Source organism: Jaculus jaculus, chromosome 5 (assembly GCF_020740685.1).
Source record: "Jaculus jaculus isolate mJacJac1 chromosome 5, mJacJac1.mat.Y.cur, whole genome shotgun sequence".
NCBI lineage: Eukaryota > Metazoa > Chordata > Mammalia > Rodentia > Dipodidae > Jaculus > Jaculus jaculus.
In genome coordinates this window covers 168,632,799-168,660,137 of record NC_059106.1, presented here as the reverse complement: position 1 = coordinate 168,660,137, position 27,339 = coordinate 168,632,799, and the positions used below count along the sequence as shown (strand labels likewise).

The 27,339-nt window shown below is 43.0% G+C and overlaps 1 protein-coding gene across 3 annotated transcripts in view; it reads left to right on the top strand.

Moving 5' to 3' along the window:
* Memo1 (mediator of cell motility 1) overlaps positions 1–27,339 on the top strand; it is a 108,798-nt gene that overhangs the window by 46,489 nt on the left and 34,970 nt on the right. For all 3 annotated transcript variants that reach the window (XM_045151362.1, XM_045151363.1, XM_045151364.1), the window contains exons 5-6: positions 3,312–3,424; positions 6,838–6,949. In XM_045151362.1, coding sequence (XP_045007297.1) covers positions 3,312–3,424; positions 6,838–6,949 — 225 coding nt within the window. The remainder of the gene's footprint in view (positions 1–3,311; positions 3,425–6,837; positions 6,950–27,339) is intronic.

Here is a 27,339-nt window from a genome sequence, read left to right as displayed (position 1 = left end):
AAAATGCCTTGAAACTAATTAAAGGGAATGGAAAGGAGATTGCTTCCTCATTTCTCTTCAGACTCTTCTAATAACTGTGGTGTTTCTGGATGTAGCAATATAGCAGTAAAAAAAATTCTAATTACTCTTTTGCATTAATTAAGCAATGACTAGGGCTTAATTTTCTAGGTACATAGCCTATCATATGTTCCCTTCTTTCTCATTGTTTTGCCTTTTTGGATTTTTAATTTATTTATTTTTGTTTATATGGAGTGAATGCTCCTATGAATGTTAAGAGAACATTCTAACCTAGTTTACAATTTATATTGTAGGGCAGGCTTAGATGTTGAGATGAAATGATAGGAAGTTAGTTTTGCTGTTGATGGTAAGAGAAAAGAATTGTAAAGATTTCAGCTAATTTAAGCCAATGCAAATAAACTCCAGATGCATGCGCCACCTTGTGCGTCTGGCTTACATGGAATCTGGAGAATCGAACCTGGATCCTTAGGTTTCACAGGCAAGTGCCTGAAACTGTTAAGCCATCTTTCCAGCCATGAGTTTTTGATTTTTCTTTATGAGGCACAGTTTTATTGGGTAAAAGAGAAACAAAGAAAAAGAAAAAAAAGAAAGAAACTTGTGCATCAGGTCTGCATCCTGAGTTTTTGATTTTTAATAGCTGACAAAGTTGATTCAATTGGTAGCATACAGCTTTTGAAAACCTGTTCTAGCTGTTAATATATATACACATGGTATGCATAGTCATTTATTTAAAAAAATTTTTTTTGTTCATTTTTATTTATTTATTTGAGAGTGACACAGAGAGAGAGAGAGAGAGGCAGATATATAGAGAGAATGGGCGCGCCAGGGCCTCCAGCCACTGCAAACGAACTACAGACATGTGCACTCCCTTGTCCATCTGGCTAACGTGGGTCCTGGGGAATCGAGCCTCGAACCGGGGTCCTCAGGCTTCACAGGCAAGCGCTTAACCGCTAAGCCATCTCTCCAGCCCTGTATAGTCATTTATTATAGAAGTTGATACTTGCTATTTATTATTTATTATTTTTTATTTTTTGGGTTTTTTCGAGGTAGGGTCTCACTCTAACCCCAGCTGACCTGTAATTCACTATGGAGTCTCAGGATGACCTTGAACTCACAGTGATCCTCCTACCTCTGCCTCCTGAGTGCTGGGATTAAAGGCGTGTGCCTCCACGTCCGGCTGATACTTGCTATTTCTGACTATTAAATTTGATTGTCTTAAGTGCTATCTAACATAAAAACAGGACTCAAGAATCGAAATGAAATAACAGGAATAAATTGACGGCTCTGTGGTTAACACACTTGCTTGCAAAGCCTGTGGTCTGGGTTCATTGTTTGATGTAAAGCTGGTCAGTGGCAAGACTCTAGGCTTGGCTGCTTGCTCTCCCTCTGTCCCTCCCTCCCTTCCTTTTCTTCTTGAGGCAGGGTCTCACACTAGCTTAGGCTGATCTGGAATTCACTATGTAGTCTCTGGATGGCCTTGAACTCTTAGCAGTCCTCCTACCTCTGCCTCTGAGTTCTGGGATTAAAGGTGTGTGTACCACCATGCCTGGCTGGTTGCTTATTTTTCATGATTGCCCCAGTATGAGACACACCCCTGGAGTTGTTATCAGTGTGGTCAGAATCTTTTTTTTCTATACAGTTTTATTTTTATTTATATATTTGAGAGAAAGAGAGGAGACAGAGAGAGAGGGCACGCCAGGGCCTCCAGCCACTGCAAAGGAACTCCAGATGCATGCACCCCCTTGTGTATCTGGCTTACATGGGTACTGGGGGATTGAATTTGGGTTCCTAGGCTTCACAGGCAAGCATCTTCACTGCTAAGCCATCTTTCCAGACGCCCTCTCTTCTGAGATAGCTCACCCAGGCTGAATTTAAGGCTCTGGTAGTTCTCCTGTGTCAGCCTCAGCACTGGGATGATATCCATCACCACACCTGGCTTTGGTGTCTTCTTATGTTAAGTACATGAGTCACGTTGGTAATTAACTTCATCAGCATTAAAAAAATTTTAAATTATTTATTTATTTGACAGAGAAAGAGGGAGAAAGAGTGAGAGAATGGGCGCACCAGGGCCTCTAGCCACTGCAAATGAACTCCAGATACGTGTGCCCCCTTGTGCATCTGGCTAACGTGGGTCCTGGAGAATCGAACCTGGGTCCTTTGGCTTTGCAGGCAAACTCCTTAACTGCTAAGCCATCCCTCCAGCCCTTCATCAGCTTTTTATTTACAAAAACATTGATTGCCAGTTGTGGTGGTGCACACTGATAGAATGTTGCTGAAGAGGTGGAGGCAGAGACAGGAGGATCAGGAGTTTGAGGCCAGTCTGGGCTACGCATAAAATAAAAAATTAAATTATTTGCTATAGAAAGGTTGAGGGAATGAGTGCACCAGGGCCTCTTGCTACTGCAGACTAACACATGCACCACTTTGTGCTTCAGGCTTTATGTTGGGTACTGGGGAATTGAACCCAAGCAGGCAGGCTTTGCAAGTCAATGGCTTCAACTGCTGAGGTATTTCCCAGCCCTCCATCTGCGCTTTTTTTTTTTTTTTTTGGTTTTTCGAGGTAGGGTCTCACTCTAGCCCAGGCTGACCTGGAATTCACTATGTAGTCTCGGGGTGGCCTCGAACTCACGGCGATCCTCCTACCTCTGCCTCCTGAGGGCTGGGATTAAAGATGTGCGCCAACATGCCTGGCTTTCTTTTTTTTTTAATTAGGTAGGATTTCACTCTAGTCTAGGCTGACCTGGAATTCACTATGTGTTCTCAAGGTGGCCTCGAACCCACGGCAGCCCTCCTACCCCTGCCTTCTAAGTGTAGGATTCAAGGCGTGTGCCACCATGCCCGGCTTCCATCTACTTTTTAAATTTTGTTTGTTTGTGTCTTTATTTATTTGAAAGTGACCGACAGAGAGATAAAGAGGCAGAGAGAGAGAATGGGTGTGCCAGGGCCTGATCCAGCCACTGTAAAGGAACTCTAGATGTATACACCCCCTTGTGCATCTGGCTAATGTGGGTCCTGGGGAATCGAGCCTCGAACCGGGGTCCTTAGGCTTCACTTGCAAGCGCTTAACCGCTAAGCCACCTCTCTAGCCCTCCATCTGCTTTTTAAAGACCTAATCTCCAGATCTGCTTGTAGTCATGTACTGTGGCTCAGGACTTACTATGTGACGTGTTAGAGAACACAGTTTACTTCCTACTTTGACAGAAGGTAATGAAAGTAGTCAACAAGGAAAAGCTAGTAATTGTTTGTATGTGTAAGTACAATTATTGTGCGTTTCTTTGTTCTATATCATGTAGCCGGAGAATTTTTATCCTTGGGCCTTCCCATCATGTGCCCCTTTCTCGATGTGCACTTTCCAGTGTGGATATTTATAGGACACCTCTGTATGACCTTCGTATTGACCAAAAGAGTAAGTATATAGGAATCTTACAGCCTCTAAGTAAAGTTCTGTTAATAGGGATTGCAACTCAATTAAAAACCTTAATGAATATGTATGTATATGAATATGAGAAGTAATATGTATCTCGGAGCTGGTTGGGGTGGTGCATGCCTTGAATCCCAGCACTTTGGAGGCAGATGTAGGAGGACTGCTGTGGGTTTGAGGCCAACCCTTGACTACACAGTGAGTTCCAGGTTAGCCTGGGCTAAAGTGAGTAATAATATTTCAGCTTACAAATTAAATTTGCAAATTAAATCACAAATTAAGTTAAATACTAACCTGCATAAAACAAAAATAAAGAAAGGAAATTCTTAAAGCTACTAGTGTTTTCCTAGAAGTTACAAAATCTGTTAGCTCCATTAGTCTCCAGACTCTAGTAGGTACATTAATATTCAGGGACCTGATGTGTATTAGTTGAGCCCTGTACTAATTTGATGAAAGGTTTTGGGCATAATATATTTCTTTATGTATCACTTCTCACCTTTTCTCACTGTAGGCTGATCATGGTGGTAATATCTTTATTTTATCTCAAATTATTTATTTATTGTTTTTGTTTTTCTTAGTGGGGTTTCAGTCTAGCTCAGGCTGACCTGGAACTCACTATGTAGTCTCAGGGTGGCTTTGAACTCACAGTAATCCTCTTACTTCTGCCTCCAAATGCTGGGATTAAAGGATTGTGTCACCATGTCTGGCTTCAAATACTTTTTGAGTAATGCCCTGAAAGGTGATAGAGAAATTTTACATATAAAAAATAAAGAACTCTTAAATACATTTTATTTTAAAAAATGTCCATTGTTTTGATTATTATTATAATAATAATAACTTTTTTTTTTGAGATAGGGTCTCACGGTAGCCCAAGCTGGCTTGGAATTTACTATGTAGTCTCAGGCTGGCCTTGATCTCATGGTGATCCTCCTACCTCTGCCTCCAGAGTGTCTCACTCTAGCTCGGGCTGACCTGGAATTCACACTGTAGTCTCAGGGTGGCTTTAAACTCATGGTGATCCTCATACCTCTGCCTCCTGAGTGCTGAGATTAAAGGCGTGCGCCACCCCGCCAGGCTTGAGATCACATTTTTTAAAAAAAAATTTTGTTCATTTTTATTTATTTATTTGAGTGTGACAGAGAGAGAAAGACACACACACACACACACACACACACACACAGAGAGAGAGAGAGAGAGAGAGAGAGAGAGAATGGGCGCGCCAGGGCTTCCAGCCACTGTAAACGAACTCCAGACGCGTGCGCCCCCTTGTGCATCTGGCTAAGGATTTATGTAGTTGTTTCTTACATGATGAAAGTGGGACACATAACCTTACAACTCTTGTAAAGATATTTTGGGAGACAGTAGAAGGAAGAATAGCATAGAGAACGTGATAACAAACACTAATGGATTAATCACCGTTAGCTTGTCCACAATTTTCCCTAACTCTAAACTCAGTTACCTCCTGCGTAGTAGCGGCCCTCGCGGCCCTGGCTGGGCAGCTGACGTTCCTGAGCTGAGGCTGTAGCCGAGTTAGGGAGGGAGTGCTGGTGCTTCACCAGAGCTTTTGCAAGTTGAGATCGTATCTTAGAAATTTGCAATTTGTTGTTAGAATGGATTTTATTAGTAAAGTTAGAGTATTCACTTACTCCTTGACGGCTTTAGGAGCCACAGTTTACTTTCAAAAACTTTCTTGGTGCATTTGGAAATGTGTGTAAGCTGGACAGCTTGCCAGTAAAGAAATGGATGTTTTTTAAGCAGGTACAGTTATGTAGAAATAAGTCTTTACTACCATTTCCTTTTCTTTTCCCTGACACAGGGTCTTGCTTTAGCCCAGGCTGACCTGAATTCACTGTGTAATCTCAGGCTAGGCTCGAACTCACAGCAGTCCTCTTACCTCTGCCTCCTGAATGTGCCACCACACCCAACCCATTTCCTTCTTTCTTTTCTTTTTTTTTTTTGTTATTGCTAAACCACTTAAAGATTTCACTTTTTAAAATTTTTAAAAATTTTTTATGACTGCAGTGCTAGTTATCAAACCCAGGACCGCATGCTTGCTAGGCAAATGCTCCACTAGGAAGCTACAGCCTCAGCTCCCCAGCTCCTCCTTTTCCTCCTCTCCTCCTCATTCCTCTCTTCTCCCCTTCTTTCCTTCCTCCCCCTCCTCTGCACTTAAGTTCTTAGGAACTAGATCAAGCCTGGCTTTGAACTTACTCTGTAGCCCTGGCTTATGATCCTCATGCCTCAGCCTACTGAGTAACTGCATGTACACCATGTTCTTAGAATGTTAATTTACATACTAATTTCATGTTTATCAGCAGTATTTGAATTACTTAGTTGTTTGAAGTGGTGTGATACAGTGGTGAAGTTACACTCTGGTCTGTGAAACATAGCTTCTCAAGTGGGGCTTTTTAGTATGGTAGAAACTTGACTTTTGACTTTTTTTTTTTTTAAATTTTTATTTATTTATTTGAGAGCAACAGACACAGAGAGAAAGACAGATAGAGGGAGAGAGAGAGAATGGGCGCGCCAGGGCTTCCAGCCTCTGCAAACGAACTCCAGACGCGTGCGCCCCCTTGTGCATCTGGCTAACGTGGGACCTGGGGAACCGAGCCTCGAACTGGGGTCCTTAGGCTTCACAGGCAAGCGCTTAACCTCTAAGCCATCTCTCCAGCCCGAAACTTGACTTTTGAAATAGTAAAATCACACATTTTATTTCACACACAAAGCAAGGGTAATCCTTCCATTTGGAATCTCCTTCCATTCTCTGCTTTTTTCCTTAATAAGCTTGCTGTTTTTCCTCTAAAAACAAAACCAAGCAAAAAAAGAACAAAACTTAAAAATGATTTCTTTGTTGTAGTAGGTATTCTAATTAACTGTTTTTGCCAGTATGTAAAGATTAAAATTTAAAAAAAAACAAAAAACAAAAAACAGCTTTAGCCGGGCATGGTGGCACACTCTTTAAAAATCCCAGCACTCAGGAGGCAGAGGTAGGTGGATCACAGTGAGTTCAAGGCCACCCTGAGACTACTTAATGAATTCCAGGTCAGCCTGGGCTACAGTGGGATACTACCTCCAAAAACTAAAACAAAAACAAATAAACAACCAAAAAAATAGCCTTAACTTAGAGGTTATATTAGAAATTTTAAAAGGAACTGATGAAAAATGTACATTGTTTTTATATAACTGTCACATATGCAAATGATGAATATGTCTGCATATATTTTTGTTTTATCTGATAAAATTAGTTGTCCTTTTTTCTTTCTCTTTGAATAAGAATGAAATAGAGTACTATGTGATGCTTTTTGTCTCTTGCCAAAGCATGTTGTGTTCTGCGTGGACTCACAAGATAAAAATACACATTAATGTATTTGTTTTAATGTATTTTGGAATCTCTTTAGTTTACGGAGAGCTATGGAAGACAGGAATGTTTGAACGCATGTCTCTGCAGACAGATGAAGATGAACACAGTATTGAAATGCATTTGCCTTATACAGCTAAAGCCATGGAAAGGTATATTGATTAACATAAGAAATCCCAGAGAAAACATAGATATTACTTTCTTTGAAATTATTTCAGCTAGGGTAACATAATTACTAAACCAAGGAGATTAAATATTTTTGTTATTTAATGTGAAATGAAAATTGCAGGTTGCAGTGCCTTAATGAAGATTTAAGTTGATTTTTAACTAGTTTGTCTATGAAAACTGAACATATTTTTTTAGGGAGAAATATAAAACCAGTCTACATGCCTAGGTTATGTATCTTGTCTTGCCTGGTACAGTAGCCAATAGATATTTATGTATTGTAGAATAATAATTATATTCCTTTGTGGTATAGTACTGTAATTAATAAAAAAATTAAATTTAGAGGAAACTACATTATTCTTAGGTGCCTGCTAAAGATTATCCTGTGATAGGGTGCTCACCAGGGGATGGACACCGTGAAAAGGGGTAGTATTTTTTTTTTAATTTTTCTTGTAAATCCCAGTAGCTACTGCTTTGTACAATGTGTAGTTATTAATTTGTTTGGTAAAAATAAAAAATACCCAGACATGGTGGCACACACCTTTAATCCCAGCACTGGAGAGGCAGAGGTAGGAGGATCACCGTGAGTTCAAGGCCATCCTGAGACTGCAGAGTGAATTCCAGGTCAGCCTGGACTAGAGAGAGATCCTACCCCAAAAAGCAAAAACCACACACATACACACAAAATGTATCTAGAGTGTATTTTCTTCTTTCAGTGCAGTATTTGAATTAGAAAGTTCCTCCTTTGTGCCGGGTATGATGGCACACACCTTTAATCCCAGCACTCAGGAGACAGAGGTAGGAGGATCGCCGTGAGTCCGTGGACACCCTGAGACTACATAGGGAATTCCAGGTCAGCCTGGGCTAGAGTGAAACCCTACCTCCAAAAATAAGTTCTTCTTTTATAGGCCAATTTTAATTTTTTTGTGTCATTTTGTTAATTTGTACTTAATATTTAATATAGTTTGACTAGTTCTAAATATAATGAAATTATTCTGTCCCTGAATCTGTTCATTGTATTCTCTCAGCAAAGTTCATGGTGTGTTGTGGATTCTCAGTGCATATTTGTTACTTAAATTTATTAATGAACTCTAAATTTGCATTATTACTTTTTATGTGGCTAGCTTACTTATAAATAACTAAGGAGCAAGGCTTCTCATGTTATTATGATGTATTGCTTTCTTAGAAGTTTGTACTGAATTTTCATTGATTTATTCGTGACAAGGTCTTGCTGTGTAGCCTCGGCAGGTCTCAGAGTCAGGGCAGCCCTTCCTCCTCAGTGCTGGGGTTATGTGTAGGAGCTGCCACAGTTAGGATGTTGTGCGGTTATATCTTTCTAACTCTAAATATGTGTGCCTCCTTAGTGACTTCTGTGGATTGTTCTTGTTGGTTTTGGTCTGATGTTGGGGTATTTTTTAATTTCATATTCAAAATATTTCTAGTCTTTTGTCTACATCTATTTGTATTAACCAAGATGAATTGTATACTCTTGAAATGTTGTCATTGAATATTGTTAGTTTTGGTTTAGCTGTCTATTTTGTTTGAGATAGAGTCTCACTCACTGCATGTTTCAGACTGACATATAAACTTCTGAGGAGTGCAAACTGAAGATTCTGACTTTTTAGTCCTATGTCCCAGTGAGAGCCTCCATTGCCAGCTGAGCATAATTGCTTAAGAGGGCGCACTTTTAATCATGATGGTTCTTCCAGTAGGGCAACCTGTTGTCTCTAGGGGCAGTTATCAGTTATCCAGAAACTTCCTCGAATAATAGGCCTGACACCACTTGGGTGTACATGTAGTCAGGTTGTCCGGAAGTTGATTACCTCAGGAATTAAAAGCACTTCTGTTGTCGTCTCCTGGAGGAAGCCTGGTTTGGAATTGCTGACCTTGTTGCCTCTGCCTCTCAAGTCCTGGGACTGAAGGTGTCCGTTAGCACACCCAGCAGAATCTGGTGACTCTGGTAGAGATGACAAGAAAGGGTATGGAGGACATCAGTCTACTTGGAGGCCCTTCTGGGGCCAGGTTTCCTTATCTTTCAGAGAGAATTTTAGTCCAGGAGTGAGTGAAAAAGATTAATGCCTGCCTTTTAATGTATACTTAAAATTTTTTTAATGGTTTTTCAAAGCAGGGTCTCATTGTAGCTCAGGCTGACCTGGAACTCACTCTGTAGTCTCAGGGTGGCCTCGAACTCACAGTGATCCTCCTACCTCTGCCTCCCAAGTGCTGGGATTAAAGGTGTGCATCACCACGTCCAGCTCACACACACACACACACACACACACACACACACACACACACACACATATTATTTATTTATTTATTTGAGAGTGATAGGCAGAGAGAGAAAGAGGCAGGCAGATTGAGAATGGGCGTGCCAGGGCCTCCAGCCACTGCAAATGGACTTCATTCTGTTTGCCTCCTTGTGCATCTGGCTTATGTGTGGGTCCTGGGGAATCGAGCCTTGAACCGGGGTCCTTAGGCTTCACAGGCAAGCACTTAACTACTAAGCCATCTCTCCAGCCTGATATAGACATATTTTTAAATATCAGGGCAGGGGGGCCAAGGAGAGAGAATGGGCACGCCAGGTCCTCTAGCCACTGCAAACTCCAGATGGATGTGCCGCCATGTATATCTGGCTTATGTGGGAACTGGAGAATCAAACCTGGGTCCTTAGGCTTTATAGACAAACACCTTAACTGCTAAGCCATCTCTCTAGCCCAATGCCTTCCTTTTGAGACTCTAAGGATATATTTTTTTCTAGGTTCTGGGGACCCAACTATCACCAACGCTTTAGCAGAAAGGCAAGGGGAGTTCCTTCCTTGTCAGCCTCGGAAGGAGACTACTCCCTTGTGTAGGGCGGGAGAGAAATGCAAGCCTATAAGCCACCATATCCAGACGTCTCCAGCAGGGCCTCCGCTCCTGTGTATTCGCTCCCATAGCCAGGGAAGAGGACCTTCAAAGGTCTGCCTGTGCTTAAGGCTCCTATACCAGTGTGACCTTGCAGTGTATTTCCTCAGTTCCTACTCTTTTTTTTTAAATTATTTATTTGCAAGGGGAGAGAAAAAATGAGAGAAAATGGATGTGCCAGAACCCCTAGCTACTGCAAACAAAACTGTAGCTGCACCTACTACTTTGTGTATCTGGCTTATATGCATACTGGGGAATTGAACCCTGGGTCATTAGGATTTGCAGGCAGTCTTAACTGCTGAGCCATCTCTCCAGACAACGTGCCCCCCCCACCCCATTCCTACAGACTCAGAAGCAGTAGGCTGTTCCCAGGGACAGAGTGCATCTTCATGTATGTCAGGCAAGTACTGTAACCATGTGTGACCCTTTACAGCAGAAATCGCCTACACCTATGGCACTTTCTAGATCATATTTAAGCCTAGGGTCTGTGGGTTTACTGATTGGACCCTAAATAAGCCTAGCGCCTGTGCAGTTGGTCTCTTACCAGTGCCCTCCGATCTATGTGGCCTTCACTTGGTCATAGCCTCCCAGTGTCGGGTCTGTAACAGATCGCTTTTGGAGGCATGTTCATGGCATGACTCAGCCACACATTCACACATTTAGCCTCTAAGCAGGCCTCAGCCTGAAGCAGGTAGAATACACGCATTCCCCAGTCATTGGACTTCTTGGATTAAGAATGTCATACTGGGCTGGAGAGATGGCTCAATGGTTAAGACACTTGCTTGCAAAGCCTGATGACCTGGGATCAGTTTCCTAGTACCCACATAAAGCTGGATACACAAAATGGCACATGCATCTGGAGTCCATTTGTAGTGACTGGAAGCCCTGGAACGCCCATTCTCGTTCCCTCCCTCTTTCCCTTCCTCCCTTCCTCCTTTCCTCACTGCTTGTCGCGAGCACTCTCAAAGATGATTGGTTGAGAGGATTCCGCCCACGAAGGTCAATAATACTCAGACGCTGGTGTACTCACAAAGGAGTTTACTGGGATGAAAGTCACACACAAGCAAGTCCAAACTATCACAACTAATATTATAGTTAATATAATATATATCCAAATTATATTCATCACTACTAACACAATATTTCTAATGAGTCTAAAATGTATACAACCTGATATCGCGAGACTTGGGACGCAATATCGCGAAACTCGGTCTCAACGCGAGACTCGGTCTGTGAGATTTCTGACGTCACAACCTGGCGACGCGGGGTCCGTGCTCCGACTTTCTCTCGGTTCGCAGTTTTCAAGGCGAGTCTCAGTCGTCTCGGTCGTTCGGACAGCGTGTCGGGCAGATGAATTCAGATCAGTGATGCGTCTCGCGGAGGTCTCAGTCCGGACCGCTGAGCAGCCGTTCAGTCAGTCATAGTGTCGGGAGGACTGGGACAACGGCTGCTAAGCAGCTGGGTTTTTTGTATTTTCCACTACTTATCTAGGGTTGCACACACCTTCTGGTAATCTCTTACTATGTCATTGTACTCAGCTTTTTCTTAGATTTTTGCTTACAAAGGTTGACTTTGCAATTTTACTCTCACACACAAAGAAAAACAAACTTATTTATCTAAACTGTCCCTGGACCATATGCTGGTCCTTACATGCTCATAACACTGCTCCCTCCCTCCCTCTCTCACTCTCACTCTTCCTCCTTGCAAATAAATAAATGAAAATATTAATAAAAAGAAAGTCATACTATAAGACTATAAGGTGTGTACAGGTAAATATATCTTTTTTTTTTGTTTTTAAAAATACTTATTTTATTTATTTATTTGAGAGAGAGAGAGAGAGAGGGGAAGGGAGGGAGAATGGGCACACCAGAGAGAGACTCAAGACACTGCAAATGGAGCTCCATGTGCGTGTGCCACCTTGTGCATCTGGCTTATGTGGGTACTGGGGAATCAAACCTGGGTTCTTTGACTTTGTGGGAAACCACCTTAACCAGTAAGCCATCCCTCCAGCCCCTCTCCCCTTTTTATTTTTTATTTATCTATTTATTTATTTTTTGGTTTTTCAAGGTAGGGTCTCACTCTGGCTCAGGCTGACCTGGAATTCACTATGTAGTCTCAGGGTGGCTTCGAACTCATGGCGATCCTCCTACCTCTGCCTCCCGAGTGCTGGGATTAAAGGCATGCGCCACCACGCCTGGCCCTCCCCTTTTTAAAGGTAGGGTTTCATTCTACCAGGCTGACCTGGAATTCATTATGTTGTCTCAGGGTGGCCTCGAACTCCTGGTGATCCTCCTACCTCTGTCTCCCAAGTGCTGGGATTAGAGGCTTACACCACCATGCCTGGCCCAGGTAAAGATCTTATTCTCTCTAAAACCAGAAGACACCAGACCTACATAGTCATTAGTCTCTAACCATTAAGCAATTTTCTCAGTTCCCAGAGTGCCGACTTTTAGCCCTTAGGTGACCTGTTCTAGCCTTCTGCCCAACTATATGATTCTGTTTCTGCCAAGCAAGTCTTAGCCACGTGGTCCCTGCCTGTGGGGTCTGGCTGTGGCATGGCTGTCTCTGCCATCACCCCATCTTCGTTTGCTACTAGCGTGGGCCATAGCCTTGTGGGCTGTCTGTGGAGGCCCCCACTGACGGTTTCACCCCTGTGAGCCCCAGCCTGCACACGCTGCATGAATCCTGGACTGCTGGCTGAGCACATTCCATCTAGATCTCTGAGGAACTTTGGTCGTTTCTGTTGGGGACAGAGAGGGTTGCTGCTCATATTCAGAGAAGGAGAGGCCTTAATAAAAAGGGGGGAAAAAATGCAGCTTGGGAATTCAAGCCTGATGGGGGTGGCTTCTCCACCCCTCCCCCTATCAGGAGGGCAAGGAAGTTGCTGGAAGCTCAGCAGTCATTCTCCCCATATCTTCTCCATTTAGCTTGGTTCATACTGATCTCAAGGTGAGTCTGAGTAGGTGTTTTTCAGAGAGCAAATCCTGGATGGACCACTCCGAGCATGGTACTGTCTAGGGACTAGGTTTTTTTCCTCTGCTGATTATATAATTGTGCAGGAAAGTATTTAAAAGAGTAGAGTTTATTTTAAAGTAAAGAAAACAGAAAAAAATGAGAAAGCAGAGGAGAAGACTTCAGAGCTGGAAGATCCCCCCACCCCCAAAGATTTTTGAGACAAGGATAAGGGACAACAGTGAACAGTCCCATGGGAACGCGAAGGTGGGAAAGCACAAAGGCTTATGGAATACACTGGCTCAAAGTGGTCATCCTGTAACCAAGGAAGAAATAGGGGTGTTCCTCTGCTGCGTTGCTTCTGTCTCTTGCTGTCAGTTTCATGATTGGTCGAGTTTTCTCATGTCATGGCTACGCCACTGGACTTTTGGTTTCACCCTGAGTCATTTTGCTTTTCTTTAAGAAACAGACGATGACTCCATGGGTAAGGTGCTTGCCATGCAAGCATGAGAACTCGAGTCTGGCTCCCTCATCCCTACCCAGGTAAAAATGTTCAGTGTGGCACTGCATGCCTGTCGAGGAGACAGTTTGGAAGGCCTTCAGGACTTGTTGCCTAGCTGGTCTTACTGACTTGGTGAGTTTTAGGTTCATTGTGAGATCCTGTCTTAAAAGAATAAAATGGAGGAGAAGTGAGGAAAAGACCTACTGTAAACTTCTGTCCTCTGAATGCACACATGTATTCACATACACAGCACATACATGCACATGTGCATAAAGAAATGAAATGAGTCTTTTTTTTTTTTTTTTCTAGGTAGGGTCTCACTCTAGCCCAGGCTGACCTGGAATTTACTATGTAGTCTCAGGGTGGCCTTGAACTCACAGCAATCCACCTACCTCTGCCTCCCAAGCGCTGGGATTAAAAGCATGTTCCACCATGCCTGGCAAGAGATAAGTCTTAAATCTAGGTGTGGTGCATGCTTGTAATCCCAACATTCATGAAGTTTAGGGCAAGAGGATTACTGAGTTTGAGGCCAGCCTAGGGTGTCTTCCCCCTCCAAAACACTGAAAAATAAACAACAACAACAAAAAAATAAAATAGGAGGGTGTTTGGGTTGTATCTGAGCAGTAGTTTCAGTTTGGTTTAAAAATGGTTCCATTGAAAGTCTAGAACCTTCTTTTTAATCAGAGCACTGTTTCTTTTAGCTCATACTGATCAATTCCTTTGAAACACTTTAGAGGTTTTCTGAATATCTGTTGGGGGAGAAAAGAGCCCTCCAGAAATCTTTTTGAGACTGACTTCTCTATGTTTTACATGCTGAGTTATGGCTGACCAGGTAAGCTTTTTTAAAGAAGCCTTTTTTAGGGCTGGAGAGATGGCTTAGCAGTTAAGCACTTGCCTGTGAAGTATAAGGACCCCAGTTCGAGGCTCGATTCCCCAGGACCCATGTTAGCCAGATGCACAAGGGGGCGCACACATCTGGAGTTCGTTTGCAGTGGCTGGAAGCCCTGGCGTGCCTATTCTCTCTTTCTCTCTCTCTCTCTCTCTCTCTCTCTGCCCCCCCCCCCGGTCATTCTCAAATAAATAAAAATAAAACAAAAATAAATCATAAAAAAGAAGCCTTTTTTAGAGGCTTGTTCCTGAGAGGTTGTATAAGCATGGCATTAAATCTGTCTGTGATCTTAAGAAAGGAGCTTAGCGATGCATTTCTTTTCTCAATAATGGTGTCCATATTGTACTGGCAGTGCTCTGGACTTGATCTTTGTCCCCATGCTGCTTCCTTTATTAATCTTCTGCCCCCTGAAGAGGCTCGTGATTAATAACAGTCCCTTGATTCCTCCCTCCTTTCCCTCCCAGGGAAGGTCTCCTAGCTCAGGCTGACCTGGAACTCACTTTGAATCCAGGCTGGCCTTAACCCGTGGTGATCCTCCTACCTCAGCCTCTCAAGTGCTGGGATGACAGGTGTGAGACACCATACCTGGTTTAGTAACACTTGTTTTCTAACACAGCAGTCCCTGAGTAGATGTGCTTTAAATTCTGATGGCAACTTCCAACAGGCCACTCGTTAGGTCATACTTATCCCTTTTGTAGTATGTATTTGATATATTTTGTTATAAGGAAGCCACTAACATTTTGAGTATTTGAGTATTTGAGAGATGGCTTAGTAGTTAAAGGTACTTGGTTGCAAAGCCTGACCTGATGGCTGGGATTAAAGGTGTGTGCCACCACACCCGGCCTTTTTTTTTGTATTTTTTTTTAATCGACAATTCCTAAAGATAAACAATGTATCATGATCATAATCCCCCCTCACCACCCTTCATTTTCCTCCCAAGTCGTCCCTCCATTGAATCCTTTCTTTCCAGTTAGTCTGTCTTCTGTTTTGCATCTGGCTTATGTGGGACCTGGAGAAGTGAACTGGGATCCTTTGGCTTTGCAGACAAATGCCTTAATTGCTAAACCATCTCTCTAGCTCCCCATTTGATTTCTTGATGATAGCTATTCTGACAGGAGATGTAATCTCAAAGTAGTTTTAATTTACATTTTTTGATGACTAAGGATGTAGAGCGTGTCTTTAGGTGTTTATTGACCATTTGTATTTATTATTTTGAGAATTCTTGACCTATGTGATAGTTTGAATGTCTCTCCCAAAGACTCCGTTGATAAATAAAAGCTATTTTGAGAATTCTATAACCCATTTCTTTAAAAAAAATTTTTTTTTCATGTAAGTTCAATAGACTGCTTTTAAAAACTAACTTTTAACCACTAAGTGCTTTTAACCACTAAGCCATTTACCCCGCCCCAGACTGCCTTTTTTCGATGCGAGAGTGAGAGAGATAGAAAGAAAGAGAATTGGCACATCAAGGCCGCCAGTCACTGCCGTCGAACTCCAGATGCATGCCACCCCTATGTATGTGTGTGGCCTTGGCGCACGTGAGTGTGTCACTGAGTGTCTGGCGCGTGTGGGACCTGGGGAGTTGGGCCTGAGTGTTGAGGCTTTGCAGGCAGGTGTCCTAATCGCTGAGTTGTCTAGGCCTAGCCCATTCTTTTAAAAACACGGAGTCCTGCACGAAGGGCTGGATTTTTTTCTGATGCCCTTTTGGCTCTATTGTGATGATCATGTGAATTTTGTTCTGGAGTTCATTTACATGATGAATTATATTTATCTGTTTATGTGGAACTGTCCCTGCCTTTCAGGAATAAAATCCACTTGATCAGCTGAATGAGTTTTTTGCTGTGCTCCTGTATTCGTTTTGCCAGTATTTTTTTCAGAATTTTTACATTTATGTTAATGAGGGAGATTGGTGTTAGTTTTCAGATCATCTGTGCTAGATGTTGTGTGGGGAGGGGTGACTGATCCCTTGGTGTTCTGAGATGTCCAGTCGTTCCTGGTGCTGGTGTGGGGGGTTGGGCAGGGCAGGCTGTGGAGTGTGAAGTTGCCCTGCGGTTGCTCAGCTGGACCCTGTTTTCTCTTCAGGTGTCTTAAGTTTGCAGCGCAGGTGTGAGTGAGGAAGCCCTTCCCTTAGTTCTTGCAGGCTGAGGCAGGGTTGGGCCAGGAGAAGCTCTTCCCAGGGGCCACTGGCTAGAGCAGGATCTTTGCTGGTTAGGTGCTTGCTGGAAGCAAGGAGAGACAGCTTAGTGGTTAAGCTGCTTTCCTAATGATCCAGGTTTGATTCCTCAGGACCCACTTAGCCACATGCACATGGTGGCACACACGTCTGGAGTTTGTTTGTAGTGGCTGGAAGCCCTGGTGCACCTGTTTTCTTTCTTCCTGTCTGCCTCTTTCTCTCAAATACATAGATAATAAATAAATAAATACAGTGTTTAAAAAACATATTGAGGGACTGATGAGATGACTCAGTGGTTAAAGGTGCTTGCTTTCAAAGCCTGCCAATCTTGGTTCGATTTTGTAGTGCCCATGTAAAGCCACATACAAAACAGTGTCCCATGGTGTCTGGTAGTGGCAAGAGACCCTGGCACCCCATCCTCAATATTTGCACAAATAAAATAAAATATTAAAACAAAAATGTGGCATGGTGGCACACACCTTTAATCCCAGCACTCTGGAGGCAGAGGGAGAATCATTGTGAGTTCAAGTTCAGCCTGGGACTACAGAGTGAGTTCCAGGTCAGCCTACGTTAGAGTGAGACCCTACCTCAAAAAACCAACACTTCCCCCTCACCAAAAACATAAGAGAGCCCAGCGTGATGGAGACGCCTTTAATCCCAGCACTCAGGAGGTAGAGGCAGGAGGATTGCCGTGAGTTTGAGGCCACCCTGAGACTCCATAGTGAATTCCATGTTAGCCTGAGCTAGAGTGAGACCCTACCTTGAAATACCAATAATAATAATAATAATAATAATAATAATAATAAGAAGAAGAAGAAGAAGAAGCAGCAGCAGCAGAAGCAGCAGCAGCAGCAGCAGCAGCAGCAGCAGCAGCAGCAGCAGCAGCAAACACAGTGAAGGCTGGGGAGGTGGCACAGCATTCAAAGGCTCTGGCTTGCACATCCCGCAGATCCAGGCTCAGTTCTCCAGTATCCATTTCTCGTCACAGACACAAAATGGCTCGTGTATCTTTGAGTTCATTTGCAGCTGCAAGAGGTCCCGGACCATTCTCACTTATTTCCTTCCTTCCTTCCTCCCTTCGTCCCTCCCTCCCTCCCTTCCTTCCTCTGTCTCTGTCTCTCCCTCCTCCTTCCCTCCTTCCTCTCAAATGTGTTAGGACAAAGTGAACAACCCTTTCAGAGGATGAGGGCAGCCGAGTAAGTAGTAGAGCGGCTGCTAAGCACGTGCAACCCGAGGGTTCTCCCCTCGCCCATCTATCATCAGGACAGACAGCTATCATCAGGACAGACAGCGGCCATTCATCTCCCCTCGCCCATCTATCATCAGGACAGACAGCTATCATCAGGACAGACAGCGGCCGTTCATCTCCCCTCGCCCATCTATCATCAGGACAGACAGCTATCATCAGGACAGACAGCGGCCATTCATCTCCCTGCCTCCTCACTGTGGGCTGAGTGCAGTTAGCTTTGCTTCAGGCTCCTGTTGCCATGCCTTTCTTGCCACAGTGGACTCTGCCCTCTGGAACCATAAGCCCAATAAATCCTTCCTTCTCAATCTGATTTAAAAAACAAAGAAAGTTGGGCATGGTGGCGCACGCCTTTAATCCCAGCACTCGGGAGGCAGAGGTAGGAGGATTGCTGTGTGTTTGAGGCCGCCCTGAGACTACATAGTGAATTCCAGGTTAGCCTGGATTAGAGTGAGACCCTACCTCAAAAAAAAAAAAAAAAAAAATAAGGCATAGGGCTGGAGCTATGGCTTACTGGTTAAGGCACTTGCCTGTGGACTCAAGTTCGACTCTCCAGGTCCCACATAAGCCAGACACACCAAATGATAGAAATGTACAGGGGGCCCGGCCACTCATGTCTGGATTTCAGTTACAGTGGCTGAAGGCCCTGGCATGCCATTTCTCTCTCTTTCTCATTTAAAAAAAAAAGCCAGTCTTTTTTTTTTTTGTTTAGTCTTTTGCCTAAAAAGAAAAAAAAACAGAGTATAAAGGAGAAAAAAGGGATCTGCCCCATAGTTTAGTTAATTCTTTATTCCTTTAAAAAATAAAAGTACATGGTTTGAAAATATAATAGAATCAAGAAATTCAAAATGTACTCTGGAAAAATGCCTTTTATATATGCTTAGTACTAATCTGGTTCCATTCAATGTGCTTACTGTACTATAAATTGTTAATATACTAATAAGGGCTGGAGGGATGGCTCAGTGGTTAAAGGCACTTGTTTGCAAAGCCCTGATGGCCTGGGTTTGATTGCTCAGTCCTTACGTAGAGCCAGATGCACAAAGTGGTGCATGAGTCTAGAATTTGTTTGCAGTGGCAGGAGACCCGGGTGCGCCCGTACTCTCTGTCTGTCTCCTTCTGTCTCAATATAAATGTGTGTGTGTGTATGTATTTATTATATATACATGCACATATATGGGTATGTGTGTGTATATATATGTGTGTGTATGTGTGTGTGTGTGTGTATGTGTGTGTGTGTACATATGTATTTATTATATATACATGCACATATATATATGGGTGTGTGTGTATGTGTATATATATATGTGTGTGTGTGTGTGTTCTGTTTTTGTTTCTGTGAGGTAGGGTTGCACTCTAGTCCATGCTGACCTGCCATTCACTCGGTAGTCCCACCTGGACTTGATCTCACAGCGATCCTCCTACCTCTGCCTCCGTAGTGCTGGGATTAGAGGCGTGTGCCACCACGCCCGGCTCTAAAATCGTATTCTGTATTAAACTATAAAACTGGAAGTTCATTGTTTTTCTTTCTTCCCTTGTCATATGGAGGAAAGCCTGAAGTTTCTTGTGCTAATTGCTAGCTTGTCTTCCTATCACTGCCCATTTTCATTTTAGGTAAGATTCATTGCATCCATAGTGTCCAGTCTTTGGACATTGCGATGTGATGTCTTCTACACATGTGTTCGGCCACATTCATAGCTGTCTTGGTCTGCGTGTGGTGTGTAGGCTGCATGTTGGACATGCCTGTTGAGTGTCGACAGTTACTTAAAATACTTGTGGGTCAGAATGGAGCCAAGATGATCAGGTCAGAGGTGAAGAAGAATGTTCAGGAGGAAAAAAGGTAGATATTGGGATGGAGAGATGGCTTAGTGGTTAAGGCACTTGCCTGCAAAGGCAAAGGACCTCAGTTCAATTTCCCAGTACCCACGTAAGCCAGATGCACAAAGTGGAGTTTGTTTGCAGTGGCTCAAAGCCCTGGCAGGCCCATTCTCTCTCTCTCAGTCTCTTTTCCTCTCTCTCAAAAAAAGGTAGCTATTTCCAAGTCACAGTTTCTGTCATTTTTCTAAAGAAAATGTGTTCCTCAATATATTTTTTTATACCTATTTATTTATTTTGGTTTTTCGAGGTAGGGTTTCACTCTAGTCCAGGCTGACCTGGAATTCACTATGTAGTCTCAGGGTGGCCTCGAACTCACAGTGATCCTCCTACTTCTGCCTCCTGAGTGCTGGGATTAAAGGCAGGTGCCACCACTCTCGGCCTTCAATATATTTAATGACCCAAATAACTTAACATGGTTATACTATTTAAAGTGTACTGTTTGGAAGTGGTTGGGAAAAGGTTTTCCTTCCTTTAAATTTACCTCCTTCTAAGAATATACTCAGTAAGACACTTTACCAATATTTCTGTTAATTCTAGATTGAGAATAATGCATTTTAGGGGTTGTGGAGATAGATAGCTCAGTGGTTAAAGGCACTTGGCTACCAAAGCCTGCTGGCCTGCATTCAACTTGGCATCCACATCAAGCCAGATGCAGAGTGGTGGATGCGCCTGTAGTCCCCATGTGCCTAAGACAGCAGGAGGCCGGGCCGGGGCAGCCCCAACTCCTAGGCCAGTTAGTCTGACGTTTCCTTTCAGTCTGGCAGTTGGTTTGCAGCAGCAAGAGACCCTTCTCAGAAAGGGTGGAGCACAGACACCCTGAAGTTGTCCCCTGACCGCCACACGTGTGCTGCTATGGCACACACAGATGCCATAAGCAAATAAACTTAAAAAGTCTGTTTTCAAAAGGAACAATGCATTTTATATGTGCTTAGTAGCTAATTGGACTAATTAAACTCATTTGACTCTCAGGTAAGATGTTTAGAAAATATGATTGTTGTGAAGAGATGGTTCAGCCATTAAAGACACTTGCTTACAAAGTAGAACAGGCTGAGTTTGATTCCATAAAGCCAGACGCACAAAGTGGTGCGTGTATCTGGGATTTGTTTACAGAGGCTAGAGGTCTTGGTGCACCCATATTCTCATTCTCACTCTCTACCCGCCCTCCCTCCCTTCTTCCTTTTCTTTTGCTCCCTCCTTCCCTCTCCCCTTCTCCCAAGATGCATTTGGTCCCAAAATTGCAATATTTTGGTTGAACTGAATTTTGTTTTTGAGTTAGGGTCTCTAGCCCAGGCTAACCTGGCATTTACTATGTAGTTCCAGGCCAGTCTCCAACTCTCAGTGATCCTCCTTCCACTGCCTCCTGAGTGTTGGGATTAAAGGCGTGCGCCACACGCCCAGCTTGAACTGCAGGTTTTGAATGTCATAACCTTATCTAATCAGCAGACATTGAACGTTTCTTCGTAGCCTGGAAGAAGAGACAAGAAGTAAACATTAGGAAAGGCATATGTGGTTCTGAACGCAAGAAGTGCACTTGAGTCCATGAGAGCAGTGAGAGGAGATGTTGAAGGATGGCAAGTAGTTATGTTAGGAAACCAAAGAGGAAATTTCCAAGAAGGATGTAGTATGAATGGACTGTATTTTTTAGTTTTTTGGTTTTTTGAGTTAGGGTCTCTCTCTAGCCCAGGCTGACCTGGAATTCACTTGGCAGTCTTAGGGTGGCCTCGAAGTCATGGTGATCCTCCTACCTCTGCCTTCGGAGTGCTGGGATTATAGGTGTGCATCACCATGCCTGGCTTTATTTCTTCTTTTTAAAAATATTTTTATCTTATTTATTTGAAAGAGAGTGACAGATAGGGAGAGAATTGGCATGCCAGGGTCTCTAGGCACTGCAAACAAATTCTAGATGCATGCTCTACCATGTGTATTTGGCTTTACATGGATACTAGAGAATCGAACCTGGGTCCTTTGGCTTTGCAGGTAAGTGCCTTACTAAGCCATAAAATATCTATTTATTTATTTGGTTTTTCTGTGTAGGCTCTTGTTCTAGCCCAGGCTGACCTGGAATTCACCATGTTGTCTCAGGGTGGCCTTGAACTCATGTGATCCTCTTACCTCTGCCTCCTGAGAACTGGGATTAAAGGCGTGTACAACCACGCCCGACTAAAATTTTTTTTAATTTATTTGCAAACAGAGTGATAGAGGGAGAGAGAACACAAAGAGTGGGCATGTCAGGGTCTCTTGCCACTGCAAATGAACTCCAGATGCTTGTGCCACCTGATGCATCTGGCATTACATGGGCATTGGGAAATCAAACCTGAGCCATCAGGTATTGCAGTCAAGTGCCTTAACATTATTGCATATACTTTTTTTTTTCCTTTTTGTCTTTTGAGGTTGGGTCTCACTGTAGCCCAAGCTGACCTGGAATTCACTGTGTAGTCTCAAGGTGGCCTTGAACTTCCTACCTCTGTCTACTAAGTGTTGGGATTACAGCGTGCATCACCATGCCCAGCTAAGAATATTATTTCCTGATGGTTATTGACAGTATGAAAGGTGCATTAAGATTAGAAATTTGCCAGGCATGGTGGCACACACCTTTAATCCCAGCACTTGGGAGACAAAGGTAGGAAGATCGCCGTGAGTTCGAGGCCACCCTGAGACTCCATAGTGAATCCTAGGTCAGCCTGGGCTAGAGTGAAGCCCTACCTCAAAAAACAAAAATGAAAACAAAGTAACAACAACAACAAAAGATTAGAAAAGTTTAATAGGAAAGAGTTTAGTAAAGAAATCATGGCGCTTTGAACTACATTAATAGCAGATGGACCGGCAAGTTGAGCAGATATGGAAGGTATTTAATGGTTAGAATCCTAGACACATAGAAACAAATGTAGTTCATACTGGAAGCAAGGTGAAGTGAAATCCATGATCTGAGCCTAGGGCTGGAGAGATGGCTTAGCAGGTAAGGAGCTTGTGAAGCAAAGGACTCAGGTTCAATTCCCTAGGACCCATGTCAAGCCAGATGCACAAGGGGGCTGGCGAGTGGGTCTGCAGTTTGTTTGCTCTCTCTGGTGCTCATTCTCTCTCTCTCTCTCTACCCGCCTTTTTCTCCCTTTCTTTCTCTCTCCTGCTCAATTAAATTTTGTTTTTCTAGGTAGGGCTTTGCTCTAGCCAGGCTGACCTGGAATTCACTATATAGTCACAGGGTGGCCTTGAACTCATGGCAGGCCTCCTACCCCTGCCTCCCAAGTTCTGGGATTCAAGGCATGTGCCACTATGCCTGGCTAAAAATATGTTGTAAAAAAATCTGAGTTTGAGGCCTCCCTGAGACTGCATAGTGAATTCCAGGTCAGCCTGGGCTACAGTGAGAGGAAATCCTCCTCCCTCCAGAAAGTTCAAATATCGACTTAAGGTTTTGTCCCTCATTTTGCCATTGATACCTGTTTCTAAATAAGCTCACAGGACGCAAAGACACTGTTTCCATGACTTTGGTTTAGTGGAAAAGACATACAGAACAAGATCAGGAAGGAAAAAGACATCAGGCACAGTGTAAGGAGATTCAGCTGAAGACTTGCAGTGCTCTTTCTCCCACAGGGATGGACTACCTACAAGGTGCACATTTGTTTTTCCCTCAGAACTTGAATTTAAGATTTAAAACCCAGTTTTGTTGTGGGAACGGGCCTTGTGGGCAGTTTGTCTATGTAGCTATCCATAACTAATATAATCTCAGACTTTTACAATTTACATTTACATTCACATTTACGTTCACGTTCACGCTCACACTCACACTCACCGGGGAGCTGACTTGTCGGATTCTTACCAAGTGCAAAGTCCTCTCAAAAGCTGAATTCCCAAGACCAGGCTTGCAGGGTCTGTTCCAGTGACTGACACAGCGTCAGCCTGTGTTCTCTTGCGAAGCTCAGCCCTCTTTCCCAGTTGTAGGCTGCGGTTTCTGCCATGCAGGCTGTGAATTTTTCATTCTCTTAAATACAGTTGTAGCTTGAATTTGTACTAGACTTTAATTATTTCCTTCTCTTCCTAATTGTGCCTCAGTGAAGGTCTTTAAATATCTGAAATGATCAGAAAAAGTAAGACCTGCTTTTATGTAATCTTCAAAAGAATGAAATCAATTAATACCTGATGTAAAATATCTGATTCTGCACCTCTTCTCAAAAGAGTAGAGGTGTTTGGGAATTCTAATTCTTTAACATATACTCATGGTTATTTACGTATTGTTGCATATGTCTTCCAGTTAAATTCTATTTGTTACTGTTCTTTGAGGTTTTAGAGCAAATATGCTATTTCTTTGAGAATTTCAGTATGTTGCTTCTCTTTGAGCACAGCGCAACAGGCCCCTCTGCCTAATAGGTAAAAATTCTTTGGTGGTGGTAATGGCCGTGTATTCTGACCCTCCTCTGATCCCTGTCCACTTCTCCTCTCTCCAAGACTCATGACCAGGACTACTGAATGCTCATCTTTGTTGTATCTTGTATTCATTCCTTTTTAAAGGCAAATAATTATGTATTATGAATGACCATATTTGACTTCAGTTTACGGTTACATTATTTCTAGCTTCTCGCTGTTATGAGTAATGTTAAAGCGCTGATGTACACACCCTTCATGTCACCACGTAGTTTCAGCTGTCTTAGATAAGCATGGAAAGGAATTTCTGGGTCATATGATAAGTCTGTGCTTTAATTAATTTAAGAAATGAACATTTGTTTTCAAAGTGACTGCATTGTTTTGTAGTCTTAAGAACAGTGCGCTCTGGTTCCCAGTCCTCTTCACTCTGGCTAGGAGCTGTATTGGAGCTGTTTCTGACAGCTGGGCAGTGTAACCATCGTGTTGATGACTGACGTGCTCAACGACCATTCATGGGCTTGTGACTCATTTATTTATACTCTTTTGTGAATTATCTATCCGTTCTGCCCAATTTTTATCTGAACAATTTGTCCTCTTGAATTGTAAAGAGCATTTATATATTTTGTATATAAAGTTTAAAATTATTCAATTTTCAAGGATTTTTTTTCTCTTTTATATGATTGATCTTTTGTGAGTGTATATGTGTGGCTTGTTTTTTTTTTTTGAGGTAGGCTGTCAGTGTAGCCCAGGCTTACCTAGAATTTAATAATTAGACTCAGGCTGGCCTTGAACTCACAGTGATCCAGCACTATTTTTATTTTATTTTATTCTTTTGTTTTTCAAGTTAGGGTCTCATTCTAGCTCAGGCTGACCTGGAATTCACTGTGTGGTCTCAGGGTGGCCTTGAACTCATGGTGATCCTCCTACATCTGCCTCCCGAGTGCTGGGATTAAAGGCGTGCGTCACCACACCTGGCTTCCTATTTTTAATTGAAAAAATATATTTTATTTGGGCTGGAGAGATGACTTAGCAGTTAAGGTGCTTGCCTGTGAAGCCTAAGGACCCAGGCTTGACTCCAGAACCCACGTAAGTCAGATGCACAAGGTGGTACATGTGTCTGGAGTTTGTTTGCAGTGGCTAGAGGCCTTAGCGTACCCATTCTCTCACTTTCTCTAGTAAATAAATAAAAATAAAATACAAAATAAGTATTTTATTTGAGAAAGAAGAGAAGGAGGCAGAGAGAGACAGACAGAATGGGTGTGCCAGGGCCCCTAGGCACTGCAAATGAGCTCCAGACACATGTGTCACCTTGTTTATCAGCTGTATGTGGGTACTGAGGCATCAGACCTGGATCTGGTTTTGCCAGTTATTTCCTTAACCACTAAGCCATCTCTCCAGCCCTCACATACTTTCATAATTTTTTTTTTCCCGTGGCCAAGATTTGTAATGTACTGGAAAAACCTGACTTAAGAACTTGAATGTTGAAACCTAGAAATGTTACATCTCAAAGGCAAATGTTCTTCTACCTCATTCATCCCTTGTCGGTGGAGGTGGAGAAGTGAGTTTCCCAAAGGAAGAGCCTGGTGGCTGAGGCAGGCTCACAGTGAGTCTTGATCCTAGCCCTTGGCTTTAGCAGGGTCTCAGCATTACCACTGCACAGGGGGTTTCTACACTCAAACTGAGGTTAGCTGAAATTTGGTGGATTTTATGTACAGTAGATGTTGTTTCTTTAGAGCAAATGATCTGTCCTTGATAGGGTATCTTTTTTTTCTTTTCTTTGAGGTAGGGTCTTGGCTTTAGTCCAGGCTGACCTGGAACTCACTCTGTAGTCTCAGGTTGGCCTCCATCACAGACCCTCCTGAGTTCTGGGATTATAGATGTGCACCACCATACCTGCCCCACTCCCCTTAGTTTTTGGAGGAAGGGTGTTGCTGTAGCCCATGACCTGGAATTAGTCTCAGGCTGGCATCAAATTCACGGTGATCCTCCTACCTCAGCCTCCTGAGTGCTGGGATGAAAGGTGTGTGTCACCATGCCTGGCAAGTATCTTTTTATAATATACTTCACTTAATGTCATATTTAAGAGATAGGCTTTGTAGGTATAATCCTTTTATATATGAGTACATAAATTCTCAGGTTAGGGACTTACTCATGCACATTGTGCCCGTTTCTTTTTTCTTTTTCTTTTTTTAATTTTTATTTAGAGTGTGAGAGAGGTAGAGAGAGAGATAATGGGCATGCCAGGACCTTCAGCTGCTGTGAAGAACTCCAGATGTGTGCATCCCTTGTGTACATGTGTGACATTGTGTGCTTACATCACTGTGTCTGGCTTATGTGGGACCTGGTGATTTAAACATGAGTTCTTAGGCTTCACAAGCAAGTGCCTTAAACCACTAAGCCATCTGTCCAGTCCGTGCCTGTTTCTTTTTGTTCTTATTCTTTTTTTTTCTTTTCCTTTTTCCTTTTCTTTTAAAAATATTTTATTTATTTGGAAGCAGAGAAAGACAAATAGAGACAGAGAGAGAATGGGCATGCCAGAGCCCTCAGCCACTCTAAACTAACTCCAGACACATGCTCCACCTTGTGCATCTGTCTTACGTGGGTCCTGGGGAGTTGAACCTGGGTCCTTTGGCTTTGTAGGCAAATGCCTTAACTGCTAAGCCATCTCTCCAGCCCTGTCCTTATTCTTTATATTCTTTCTATATAGCTGCTTCCCTACTATATCACAGTTAAATTGCAAGTTTTTTGATGATCTTAGTGTATTGATTTATCCTGGTAGTTTGGTTTTTCAAGGTAGGGTCTCATTCTGGCTGACCTAGAACTGATTCTGTAGTTCCAGGCTGGCCTTGAACTCACAGCAAACTCACAGAAGTCTTCCTACCTTTGCTTTCCGAGTGCTGGGATTAAAGGTATGTGCCACCATGCCTGGTTTATGCTGGTGGTTTTAAAACAAATACTTTAGCTGGGCGTGGTGGCACACACCTTCAATCCCAGCACTCAGGAGGCAGAAGAGCACTGGGCTGGGCTAGGCCTTTTCTGATGTCCCTTTTTGTAATTAGTCTCTTGTGGTGATTATTGTTTGGTTTCATTTATTTAAAGTAGTCTAAATTTCTGTAATTAAAATCGATATTTTAAATATTCTGTAGTTCTCATGTCTTTAAATCGGTCTCTTTCAACATTTAATTTACAGATTTTAAGAATTTAAGATTTTAAGAGTTCGAGGCCACCCTGAGACTAAATAGTTAATTCCAGGTCAGCCTGGACCAGAGTGAGACCCAACCTCGAACCCTCCCCCCCTGCCAAATATTTTATTTATTTGCAAGCAGAGAGAGAGAGAGACCGAGAGAAGAGAGATGGAAAGAGTGTCTAGCCACTGCAGATAAACTCCAGATGCATGCGCCGCACTGTTCCTCTGGCTTTACATAGGTACTGAGGAATTGAACTATGGTCATCAGGTTTTGCAGGAATACTTTAACT